The 13,633-nt window shown below is 37.6% G+C and overlaps 2 protein-coding genes across 8 annotated transcripts in view; one reads left to right on the plus strand and one right to left on the minus strand.

The window, feature by feature from the left end:
• Positions 1 to 9,775, plus strand: part of raver2 (ribonucleoprotein, PTB-binding 2) — a 79,051-nt gene extending 69,276 nt beyond the window's left edge. For all 3 annotated transcript variants that reach the window (XM_054790534.1, XM_054790535.1, XM_054790533.1), the window contains one exon: positions 396 to 9,775. In XM_054790534.1, the coding sequence (XP_054646509.1) occupies positions 396 to 536 (141 nt within the window). In that variant the 3' untranslated portion in view covers positions 537 to 9,775. The remainder of the gene's footprint in view (positions 1 to 395) is intronic.
• Positions 9,620 to 13,633, minus strand: part of jak1 (Janus kinase 1) — a 33,125-nt gene continuing 29,111 nt past the window's right edge. For all 5 annotated transcript variants that reach the window (XM_054790529.1, XM_054790532.1, XM_054790531.1 and 2 more), the window contains 4 exons: positions 13,390 to 13,562; positions 13,137 to 13,254; positions 12,351 to 12,461; positions 9,620 to 10,633 (listed from right to left, as the gene is read on the minus strand). In XM_054790529.1, the coding sequence (XP_054646504.1) occupies positions 10,514 to 10,633; positions 12,351 to 12,461; positions 13,137 to 13,254; positions 13,390 to 13,562 (522 nt within the window). In that variant the 3' untranslated portion in view covers positions 9,620 to 10,513. The remainder of the gene's footprint in view (positions 10,634 to 12,350; positions 12,462 to 13,136; positions 13,255 to 13,389; positions 13,563 to 13,633) is intronic.

Below are 13,633 nucleotides of genomic sequence, written 5' to 3' on the forward strand. Positions count from 1 at the left end.
AGGGGTGGACCTTTTCAGACAAATGGAGGATGACGATGATGATGCGAGACAGGATGCAGAAGCGTGAGCTCAGCACTGTCTCTAAAGAGATTTCCATTTGTTTGTACAGACCGCCTATTGTGGCCTCTCTTCATGCTGCTAAACCCTGCTAGCCGGCTGTTAACCCAAAACACACAAACGCAGGATGTTTGCATTATTTGCCTCCGATTGCTCTCTTTGTCAACCCAAATCACAGATGTAAAATATCAGAAATGCATTGTATGGAATGTAATGTACCATTAATGAGGTTCAAAGAATTGCATTGTATTTTGGAAAATGTTTGCATTTGAAAAAAGATATTTGTGAATAAACACTTTGATTGCCTCTAATTGCTCCCCTCTTCTCCTGCTCTGCAGAATCAGACACGGGGCCATAAGAGGGAGTACCCCCAGTTGGCAGTGCAGGACGTGACATCATCAGATGGTGGCTACATTGGGCAACACTCCCAAGGCCTTGGGGGGCAGTATGCTGACTATTTCAAGAGAAAGAGGCTCTAGAATGAAGCAAACCGCCTTCAATCTGAAGGAAGACTTTCACTGGGGAGGTGGTCATAGCTCCCTCTAGTGGCTTTTTTGTGTCTGTACCAATCTTTTAGGCGCAATAGAGTTGAATATTACAGATGGCTCAAGTAGGAGCACACCACAGTGCTGTTTTTTTTCCAAGTACTTCTATATAATATTTGCTTTTGTCGCGTTCAAGCCTTAACACTTTTCAATGAAATTGTTGAGGGTTTTTTTCAGTCAGATTGTCAACTATACAAATATTACCTTGTGCAAGTATGGTATAATCCAGGGGTGTCCAAAGTGCAGCTCGCGGTTAAACAAGAAAACAACAGCAAAAATGGGGGGGAAAAGCAGTCATTTTAAAAGAATAAAGTATTATTAATATTATATTATTATTATCATTAAGTATTAGGAGAATAAAGTCATAATAATATGAAAAAAATAGTCATCTTACGGGGGAAAAAAAGTCATAATTTTATGAGAATCAAGTCATAATATTCTCCGGAAAAAAACTTTCAGAAGCATAAAGTTGAAATATTAAAGAAAAAAGATGTTATTTTCTCAAGTCGGAATATTACTAGAAATAAACAAAAAATTAATGAACTTGTAAATTTTGGAAAATTAGGTTGGAAAATAGTTATATGAGATTAAAGTAAAAAAAAAAAACAACAAAAATGGAAAAATGAGCCAAAAAAAGTGTATTTTAAGGAGGAAAAGTTCATAATAATACTGTAATACACTTTTTCACTTATACCACAAAGCTGAAATGCTGGCTGTTTTTTTCTTTCAATATACAGAACTTCTTAGCATACCTATATGGGTTGGTTTACAGAATGTCAAACATCAAAGTGGCCTGTCCATCTTTTGATTTTCCGATGGAAAAAGTTTGGATACCCCTGATAAAAACCAATATATAAGTATGTACTTTATATGCTGTCGTCCAGTCTGCTGAAAGACTTGTCTTTCTAACATTTTAACCTTACAGTCCAACCTGTCTTTTCCTTATACTCCTGATGTCCTCTTATATATAGACAATTTGAATGTGTGTGTGTGTGTTAATGAGTGTGCCTATGCTGTATCTGTAGGAAGTGTCAGCCATTTTTATCCCAACACTGGGAGGACATCAGGAAACAGGGCATGGACCAATAAGAGCCCTGAATTGCGTTGGCTTACAAGAGCTTCTCACCATGAATGAAAGCGTAGTCAGTAAGTATACTGTACTTGTGTACTGTATATACTACAGTGTCATACACGACCTACAAAGCCATGTGTAACAGACACTATATATGGTGTGTATTTATACAGTATCTATAAAGGACGTCACTCAGCTTGTAACACATGGATGAAAATGTTTATGTTTTATTTCATTTTTTGTTGTATATTTGTAATCTATTGTTACTGTAGTCCCTACAAAGTGACTCCACCTTCCACTCCCACAGCCTTTAGTCCACTTTAATGGAACGGAAGTTTGTCTCAGTGATCACCATCAGATACACAACCAAATCAGCCAAAAGAATCACTTATTTTAAGAGGATTTTTTTAAATGTACAAAAGCCTGGTTTCACCTGTGGTCCCATCATAGAATTCATTTCAAGCTTTTGTTTGCTAATTACAGCATTCAGTCCTTTTGGGTTGGAGGCTCTCACTATGGTACATGTTGACTAGACAAAAATGCTCCAAATGTGTCCGATGGCAAGAACATCTCTTGTCAACAGCAATCTGCAGATCACCCCATAGATTTTCTATTGGATTTAGGTCTGGGCTCTTTCAATGCTTTTTTATTTGGATGCATGCTTCGGGCCCATTGTCTTGCGAAAAAGGGACATTTCTCTTAATCTGCAGCAGACAGAGCTAATTGAAATGTACCATAGTCTTAATATTTTGACATCACGCATTCTACTGTATAGCTATTGTATCAGTGTTTTCCACAGGACTGCAATCTATTTGTGGTGTAACCATGGAATTTGCATAATTTGCAATGACATATAAGTGAGTAAAAAAAACATGAAAAGCGAAACAATTATGTTTACAACTTACAAATTTACTTTCTTCTGCCGCTTATTTCTGTTGTTTTTTTCAATGTCAAACAAAACTTGAGCCGCCCTTTTAGGTGGGGTAGGGCGCCACGGCAGCACTTGCTGCGTGTTGTGAAGAGCCTCCTCACTTGATTTGCCTCTAGTCGCTTTTTTGAAAAAGAGTATCTAGAGCAGTGATTCTCAACTGGTGGGTCATGACCCAAAAGTGTCGTTCATCCAACACACAGCTGCAGATATCTGCTAGAGAAGAGTGCATCATAAAGAGGGAGACAGTGTCTCACTGCTGCAGCTTATGTTTCTCATACCATTTTTTTGTAATATTATGTATTTGTTCTGATCAGATTTGGACTTTATTATCATAATATGAGAACTTTTACCCAACTTAATTTTCCTAAAATTGGAATTTATTTTTGTTGTTTTTTTAGTCTTTAATATTTCAACCTTATGCTATTTTTTTCTTTTAATATTAAGACTTTACTCCTCTAATAGCTCATCTTTGTTCTTGTAAAATGACTGCTTTTTTTCCCCATTTTTGCTGTTTTTTTTTTAAATTTATTTTCTTGTTTATTCGTATTTTTAGAATGTGCCGAGGGCCGTTTAAAAAAGCAGTACATTGGACAGACCTGCTTTAAAAATAAGATATGTGGGTGATCACTTCTCATTAAGAGGTGATGGTGTGTCCTACAGCCAAACCAGTTGAGAACCACTGGTGTAGAGGGTCTGATTACTCGCTAAATACTGGACATCAACAAAGCTGCTCAGTTGGTAACACTGATCCCTTCTGCTCTGTCTTCATATTCTCTTGTAGACCAGGTGCGTTATATTTCGTTTACGAGTGAGGGCGAACACGTAACATCAAATCTATTTGTGGCAGTCCAAATTTATTTGGGGTGGGCGGCCACCAATGGGAAACACTGGTATTGAAAAAAGGAAACATTTTGTTTGTGATAATCAAGCAAATACAAAATTAGCACTATACATGGTATCGTTTCATGAAAAAAAACCTCTGCATCCATATGTATACAATGGTGTGAAAAAGTGTTTGACCCCTTCCTGATTTCCTATTTTTGCATGTTTGTCACACGTAGATGTTTCAGATCATCAAACAAATTTAAATATTAGTCAATGACAACACAACTGAACACAAAATGCAGTTTTTAAATAAAACATTTTATTATTAAGGGAGAAAAAAAATCCAGACCTACATGGCCCTGTGTGAAAAAGTGATTTCCCCGATCCTATGTTAAAACATAACTTAATTAATTGAGATCTGTCTGTCTGGAAATGGTTATGAAGCCATTTCTAAAACTTTGGGACTCTAGCGAACCACAGTGAGAACCATTATCCACAAATGGCGAAAACAAGTAACCTTCCCAGGAGTGGCCGGACAACCAAAATGATCCCAAGAGCACAGTGACGATTCATCCAAAAGGTCACAAAAGACCCCACAACAACATCCAAAGAACTGCAGGCCTCACTTGCCTCAGTTAAGGTCAGTGTTCATGATTCCACCATAAGAAAGACACTGGGCAAAACCGGCCTGCATGGCAGAGTTCCAAGAGGAAAACCACGGCTGATCAAAAAGAACATTAAGGCTTGTCCCAATTTTGCCAGAAAACATCTTGATGATTCCCAAGACCTTTGGGAAAATACTCTGTGGTCTGCCAAAAGACAACTTAAACTTTTTGGAAGGTCCCATTACATCTGGCCTAAAAGTCGCGCCGCAATTCAGAAAAAGAACATACCAACAGTAAAATATGGTGGTGGTAGTGTGATGGTCTGGGGCTGTTTTGCTGCTTCAGGACCTGGAAGACTTGCTATGATAAATGGCACCATGAATTCTGTCTATCAAAAAATTCTGAAGGAGAATGTCCGGCCATCTGTCCGGGACCTGAAACTGGGGTTTGGGACCAACTTGGGTTCTGCAGCAGGACAATGATCCAAAAACACACCAGCAAGTCCACCTCTGAATGGCTGAAGACTTAGGAGTGGCAGAGTTAAAGTCCTGACCTGAATCCTCTGGAGATGTGGCTGAGTTACAACAATTAAGCAAAATTCCTCCACAGCGCTGTAAGAGACTCACTGCTAGCTATCGCAAACGCTTGATTGCAGTTGTTGCTGCTAAGGGTGGCCCAACCAGTTATTAGGTTTAGGGGACAATCACTTTTCCACAAAGGGCCATGTGGGTCAGGATTTTTTTTTTCTCTTGTTAATAATAAAAAGTTTCATTAAAAAACTGCATTTTGTGTTCAGTTGTGTTGTCATTGACTAATAATTAAATTTGTTTGATGATCTGAAACATTTAAGTGTGACAAACATGCAAAAAAACCCTACAGGAGGCCATTGGTCAAAGGTCACATCAGTATTGTTTTTTCCATCTTGTCTTGCAGGTACTAGACATTTACTTTAGAAGTGTTACGACTATGTATTTACTGCTTACGCTATTTACTGATCTGTAACATCTAAGCCAAATGCTGGAGTGCTTTTTTCTTCCATAGGTGTTTTTGGAGCTTCACTTGCTCTTTATGAAGTCATTCTACTCCAACCACTTTGTACATACAGTACTGGGATAGAGGTCTGTTCTTTCATACTGCAGTTTTAAGAAGCTCATCGTGTTCAAACTGAGGTTTATTGGTGGACCACACATGTTGTGTTGTGGATATGTGTGCAGTTGTGTGTGCAGTGACATGTGTACCTATGAGTGTTACGTACGTGTACACGTGTTACATACCTGACTGTTTTACATGGTACTTCACAACACTGAGTTGATGTTGCTGCAATAAGAGAGGGCGAGTGTGCTTTCTCGGACAGCCCACTGGAGTCATCACAACCTTTCTGCACCTTAGAATTGTCTTGTTTTTAGGCAAAAAGTAACTTCCTTCTTTTAGCAAAAGCAAATAAGAGTTTATGAGAAAAGCGTTTTCTGTAAGAAGTTTTTACTTTTCTTACTACTTTAGTCCACATAACCTTTATTGTGCAGGCTGTGAGGAAATAATACTTGTGTCATGTCCGACTGTAATTATTCCATGAACGAGGGCTTGCTACTTTAGTATTACCGCTTGCTATGTCGACCTTGGCAATAATGAATACTCTTACTGCTGTACAATGGTGAATGTATAATATTGATTCTTTTATAGTTGAAATCAATGGTTTGTTTGAAAACATGTTTTCAGTCAAGTTCCCCCTGTGGAATATGTTTTTCAGAATATCAGAATAGAATATTTATTATTAACCAAAACTGTGCTCATCTGTAGTGTATGACGGCGTATTAGGGCCACATAAAAATAAAAACAAATCTGAGATTTTGAGAATAAAGACTAATTTTGAGATTAAAGAAAAAAAGTTGTAAATTTATGAGAATAAAGTCATACATTTACGAGAATTAAGTCATAAGAAAAGTCATAATATTCAGAGAATAAATGCGTACATTTCCGAGAAAAAGTTGTAAATTTACAAGAACAGATTCGTACATTTACGAGAAAAAGTCGTAAATTTACGAGAATACAGTCACACATTAACGAGAATTAAGTCGTAAGAACAGTCATAATATTACGAGAATAAATTTGTACATTTCCAAGAAAAAAAGTTGTAAATTTACAAGAATAGATTCGTACATTTACGAGAATGAAATCATAAGAAAAGTCCTAATATTACAAGAATAAATTTGCACATTTATGAGAAAAAAAAGTAATAAATTTACGAGAATAAAGTCATACATTTACGACAATTAAGTCGTAAGAAAAGTCATAATGTTACGATAATAAATTTCTGAGAAAAAAAGTTGAAAATTTACAAGAATAAATTCGTACATTTACGACAAAAAATCTTGTAAATTTATGGCTTCTCATTGCCTGAGACAGCTATGAAGGGGGGGGGGGGTTATGTGAACTTTGGCCTTGGGCAAAGGTAATATTAAGGCTTTATTCTTGTAAATTTATGACTTTATTCTCCTAAATTTATGACTTTTATCCTTGTAAATTTACTACTTTTATTCTCGGAAATTTACATCTTTTTTTTCATAAATTTATCATTTTTTTTCTCGTAAATTTACGACTTCATTCTCGGAAATTTACAACTTTTATTCTTGAAATCTCAGATTATTTTAATACACCGTCATAACAGGCATTACCTGAGACAGCTATGAAAAGGGGGCACTTATGGGACCTTTCGCCTTGGGCAAAGGTAATATTAGGACTTTATTCTCATAAATTTACGATGACTTTTTCCTCATAAATTTACGACATTTATTCCCATAAATTCACGTCTTTTTTTTTACTCGTAAATTTACGACTTATTTTCTCGTAAAATTACGATTTTGTTTCTTGTAAATTTACAACTTTATTTTCATAAATTTATGAGAATATTACTATACTTTATTCTCGTAAATTTACGACTTTATTTTTAAATGCAATATTTTTGTAGTGAGAGCATAGAAAAAATGTTTACGACCTTCTAAATATGGTTTTTAGTCACCTTTACACTGGTATTACCCAAAATAGTAGACACAATCAGAAAATAAGCCATTTAAGACATAATTAAGACTGTGTTGCTATCAATGTGTGGAGGACAGGAAGTGCGTTTTAGCTTGGAGTGGGTTACGGCCGCAACAGTAGCCCACCTAATGATTAGTATTATTTTATTATTATCATTGTGCCTGTTAGGAGATCATTGAAACCTGCAATAAAAGCCTTGCTCCGGCAATCAAGTCTTATGCTTGTGTGTCTCACAAAACATTACAGTAAATTTACTAACACCTAGTGACCAGTGTAGAATACTACACATATTTGAATGCATCTTCTGAATGCCTTATATTTGTATTTTAGTTCATTTAGCCATTTTTATGCTTGAAAATGCTTAATTTAGTGAAAAAATAAGTAAATTATGCTTCAATATGAATATCTTTTTTTTAAACTAATAATAGGCTGCATTTAACCACAACACAACATGATTTATTAATTCATATATTTTTGAAAAACTGTCACAGAGTGAAGCCATGAATTTGAACCGCGATATGGCGAGGGACTACTGTATTTCTTTTTTTCTTTCTTTCCACTGTGGCCCTAAAACTGGTTTCTATACTCCTATGAATACTTTCTTACATTTTAAGTTCTTGTTGTGCTCATAAGTTGTCCAACTTGACTTGGTGACTGTGAGCGCCCACACTGTGAAAAGCAATAGCAGATGAGATGGTTTGCAGATACTGACGTGAGTTTTTGGGGTCCAACAGCAACATGTGTTCCTACATTGTTCCACTGTTCTCGTTATTCACTTACTGTAACATGCAGGGCGATAATGATGGAAGCACTGTCAACATTTCACTTTTAGAGCTCATGTTAACTTCTACATCTGTCTGTTTGGCCTTTTTGCTTGTTTGTATTTTGTGTTGCTCTGTTGTTATTTCATTTACATATATTTATATATAATTTTTGATGTATTTTTTATGTTAAGAGGAAAAGTAAATTCTGTACACGGTAGAATGCCAAACATTCAATGTTTAACGAGTGTTATGTCCGAACTGTGCATGCACTAGTCTGCAGGACTGCCACTCCCTACACACAGAACACCCCGTTTTGCGCAAGGGGGCACATTGTCGGCAAATGCTTAAAGGATGCACATCGCTGTCGGAGGCATAAAGAACCAACCAAGTCACTTATTGCCACAGTAACTACATTCATCTGCTCATCTTGTCAGTCTCTAGTGGTCGAACGGTACAAACATTTTTTTTTACAGTAAAAATGTCAAACTTGTAATCATTTGCTATGCAAATATAAAATGTGTAATTCAAAACCTCATGTACAAATTTACCAAAGTTAAATTATTATTCATCAGTATTATTATTTATTATAATTATTTACCTTCAAAGGTCAAGTCCCATTTCAAAATAATGTTTTTGTCAATTTAAAGAAATCTGAATATAAAACACTGAAGTGTTAGGCCTGTGTAGGGATTTCAAAGCCTCATCAGCTGGCCACTTGATGACACTGTTGCCTTACCCTTCCAACACTTCTTCAGCAACCTAACGGCCTGTAATGCTTTGATGGATTGACTGATGAGCTTTTGTCTAAATCACGGCGGGTATTATTGATCCTAAGTCTAGTTTTACCTGATCAATTTACACCATTCAAAGACTTAAATGCAGAGTGAAATCTGCACTTTGGACGCACATTTAAACGGCGCATCTGTCCGGTTGCTTCATCGCACCGCGCCACCTGACATGATGTGCCGGCATAGACTGCAGATACAAGGTCGTGTACTCATTTTTGGAATGTGGAAAGACAAACCACCATATTACACCACACCACTCAATGGCCTGTAAGTCCCATACATACATGTCTGTCTTATTACCAGAGACTGGGCCTGTGAACTGCTGAGTCAGCAGACTAGAAAGTGCTTTGTGTTTTCCCTCTGCCCGCCTGTCTGATTCCTGGTCTGGTGCCACAGTGGAGTCATGCTGCTCTCACACCAGTCATGCATGAGTTATTGAGTTATCCCTGCAGCTTTGTCAGCCTTTTCTTTCTCTGCATTGCCTCACTTGGTTTGTAGCCATACCTCCCATATTGTTTGTGTAGCATGTCACCCAATATGAACACGAGCACACACTTAAGTGACCCAAAAACCAAATCAGTTTTAAGCGCATTGTAATGCCAATGATATAATATTGATACAAACTCCTTCAGCTGCTGTTGCTTTTGGATCTCCCCACCCCCATGGTTAATTTTTTGTGTGTGTTACATAATACATGAAATGTGCTTTGCCATATCCTAAATATATGCCACTTGCTGGAGCACAGTAATATTTATGATTAAATAAGAAATAGAATGTCTGTGCTTTACGCCTTGTAAATGGATGGCTTTGTTTTTCTTTTGACGTGCTATATACGCTGTAGATTTTTCTATATTTTGTACAGCATCACGTTGCCATGGTTTTACTGTGAATAAGGTATTGACTAGAGCAATGTAGGCATGCGTATTTGCAGCGGTTATGTATCATTTCAGTGGTTAATAACATTGCATTTGGATTGACCGAGGGAAGAAGACGACACTGATTTGGATTTTATTTATTTTTCCATTGTATAACTATGGATATTATCTTACATGAGTCTAACTGTTGTCTTTTTTTTGTTTGTGTTTTTTTTTTTTTTTTTTAGTAGAAGGAATTGTCTTTTACATTCCTAATTAAAATGTGGACTGACGTTTGTCCTATTTGCCTTTTTGTCACATTAGAACTGATTAGGGATGGGGGGAAACCCCTGCTCAGAGCATCTCTGGCATACAGCATAATAAAATGATAACAATACAAGTATTAATGTAAAAATAACTGCATAAAATACATGTAAACTGAGAGCTTCAAATGCCACGTAAATGAATAGAAAGGTGTAGCTCATCAGTCTTGTTTCAGTAATGCAACATCAATGGACGTTTGTTGTAAAAAAAAAATAGATGTATTTTGCCATCTTGTCACCTGACCTAAAATGTAAAACTAGTAGAGCGTTGCCTGCCACTCAATAGCAAACATGATAAATGAGCATTCTGGACATTAGAGGACTGAACTGATATCCTAAAAGGAAAAGTGCTCATTTTGTGGTCATACGCAAATGAAGGGTGCCCCAAACTCCATGAAAAAGTTCTCACACATCATCATTTCATGGCTCAAGAGAAAAGACTGACACTAAAAAAAATATATGTATATTTTTTTAAGTCCCCCACTGGTAAGATGGCTTGAGCCACCAAGTGAGACCGCATAAGGTCCTTTTGTGAAGTAAGTGATGTGGATTATTAGGCAGCATTGATTATCCTGTGGGCAAAGAGCATGCCGCATACCAAAGCATCCTTAATCGTAAAAGTTATATGGCAGCTTGAAGCCAGTATTGGTTAGTAGCATGGCTATGTGTCCCAGTATGATGAAGATGCTGATCCGTGCGCTCCACTTCACAGTTTAAAAGTCATTTTGAGGGCTGAGCTGCTCCTGCATGGTGGTCAGCTCAACAATGAGCTGCTTGAAGGTGATTCTCTTCTCGGGGGCTTGCTCCCAGCACTTGCGCATCAGGTCATACACCTGTCCAAGCAAAACAACTCTTTTTACTTTCTTTTGGATTTTTAAACATGTACAGTAAAAATTGGCAATTTTATTTTCTTTGCAAACATTGAGTGTGTATTTACAGCAGTCTTGGACATATGAAGTGCATATTTACATAGAACACACAATACATAAACCAGGGGTGGCCATTACGCTGATCGCGAGCTACCGGTAGATCGCCATGGTAGTTTGGGTCGATCGCGTAAACGTCACTTTGCAGTTGTCATATGACATCAGTCAGCTGACATTAAGCTCCCCTCCTGCTTGCTCCCCCGCAGCGTTTGAAGCCACACACGAAGATGCAACTTTCATCTTTATGATTCTGATTATGTATGAAGTAACTCTGCGGTAAGATTATCTATAACAAAAGTTATCTGTTCACTTGTAGCGGCTAGTTTACTGGCTTTGCTTCACGTCATGAACTCTACTATAGAAATCAGTGTTTTCTACAAGTTCGCTTCTTAAACTATTATTTCATGATGAAATAAAAAATGCCTCCATTGGTGAAACCTTTTCAATGTGTTGCCTATAAATTCTTGTATATGGGTAATGTTTGATAGCAAATGCTAACTGGATGTAAAAGATGAACTGTGTGCCCTAATGAACGTTACATAGCTAATTTGACCGACAAATTACCAGTACTCAGGTTATGTACACAACTAATTAGGAGTTACGTGTAATTATCTTTATTTCCATATTGAAGTGAATTATGATAGCAACTACTTTGATTACCTGTAAACACATGTAAAAAAAATATATATATATAGTAAATATATATAGTTTCTATATTTATAGTAGTAGGTACACCTTTGGGACTTGATCATTTTAAAAGTAGCTCACAGGCTAAAAAAAAGTGTCAGCACCCCTGACATAAACCAAAAGACAAGTAACAATGGTGCACAAGAGGTCAGGGAGGGTTGTGCGATGTTGGGAGATGTGTCCCTCAATAAAAAGTGGGCTGTATACTGGCAAAAACATATTTATCAAATGTGAACAAAATCAAGATAGTGATAAATAATAGCAGTCATGATAACTGTTATGTAATTGTGCTGCATTCGAGAGAGAAAGAGGAAACATATATATATATTTATATATTTATATAATTGATTAAATAGGACAAAAATAAAAATTAACAACTTAAGACATTATAGTAAATACAATTCACATTATTATGTATTTTTACTGACTGATTGACTGAGATTATTTGCTATTCACCCCGTGGTGAGCCCAGCCCACCGTATGCAGGCAGGGCCAGAGCACCCCCAGCACACACCCCTCCACCCCACCATACACCACGCATTGCCCCCCATCCCAATCCTAATTCAGATCCTAAAAAAAACTTCAGATGTACTTCAGTGGCCTTGTGAAGACATGATACATTTTTTAGTGTTGCTTTGGCTTGTTTCACTGCATGTATTCCTCTCTAGTTTCACTTACACTTCCAAACAGCAGGGGGAGCCCTGGAGCCAATAAAACCAAACAACTACAATGGCTCTCAAGAGTACGCCAACTTTTTAGATGCCCACCTTCTGTCTATGGCTGACTTGTATTAAAGATTCACTGAGAAATTGAAGAAAATGCTCTCACATTCCAAAGATAATGACATTAGTGTTGTTTTTGTAATTCTTTCTTGTAGACGTAAAAGCAACAGTGAATATTTTGTCACTGGAGGGAAGAAAAAAAAAACATCACTTACAGGTTCAGGACAGCCTTCAGGGCGTGGTAACCTCTTCCCCTCTGCCAACACGTTGACCAATCGAATGATGGTCATCTGACCCTGGGATTCACCAATGATGCTGGAGAAGAGCTGCAAGGCAAAGAAGGTACACGAGACTGAATTACAGGGCAGCCATGATGCATTGCGCAACGTTAGCATCACGATGTCGGCAATGACAAAAACATTAACAAAAAAAATCTATTTTGGCACTTTTGTGAAGGACAATCGCCAAAACGTCCAGTGGTAACTGCTTAAGTCGGTCCATCATGTTATTATTACTAAAATAAAAGTTGCTCTGCGTAAACGGCACCAACACAGGGACCAGAGTGTGACATTTTTACACCTGAGGGTCAATTTTACTGCACTGTTGTGTTGAAAGCAGTTGTGCCTCTCTGTCAATTGTACACATCACACCAAGTAACGTGAACACGCATGATCTCATGGCGGGATGTGAAAGCACACAAAGGTATGGCAACAGGTTTTGTATGAAAGGCACAGGTGAATTAATGCCAAAGCTACTGTCATGGCTCTGATAAATTGGCAGGATCCCCGTGTAAAAGAGGCTAACGTTAAATGTGGTGAACCTACATTTACACTTGAATGCTAAGAAGTGGGATACCAGAAAGAGGCAGTACATAAGATCACGTTGTAAATTTCAAAAAATGCATATATTTACAAATTAATAATAAACAACAAAACAATTAAACACAGTTAACTCCTCATTTCCAGTGTGGTTATTTTGTGTGTATGAGATGAAGTAGTGACCTGCATCGGGGTATTGATGGGGTCACAGTAGTTGATGAGCTCGTGCATGGTCACCCCAAAAGACCAGACATCCGAGGCAAGGTAGAACTTGCAGAGAGTCAGGCACTCCGGCGCGTACCTGAGACACACAAACACAGTGGCGCCATCACAAAGTGGTACTACGCTCGCAGCAACACATGAAATACATGCTGATTTCACATTTAATGAACTCATGCTCATCAGATGACACATTGTTGACTGTGTGAGTATTCACCAGAAAACAGGGCTGACGTGGTCATCCTTGACAGTGTAATAGACTTCATTGTCCTTGATGCTTTTGGTCAGGCCGAAGTCTCCGATCTTCACCGTGCTCTCGTTCTCCACCAGCACGTTTCGGGCAGCCAGGTCTCGATGGATGTAATTTCGAGATCCCAGGTAATCCATTCCCTAAACACAGTGGATGATATACTGTAACTTCACAAGGTTTTCATGTGATTTACTCCTAGGTTGGATTTACT

Source organism: Dunckerocampus dactyliophorus, chromosome 10, assembly GCF_027744805.1.
Source record: "Dunckerocampus dactyliophorus isolate RoL2022-P2 chromosome 10, RoL_Ddac_1.1, whole genome shotgun sequence".
Taxonomy (NCBI): Eukaryota; Metazoa; Chordata; class Actinopteri; order Syngnathiformes; family Syngnathidae; genus Dunckerocampus; species Dunckerocampus dactyliophorus.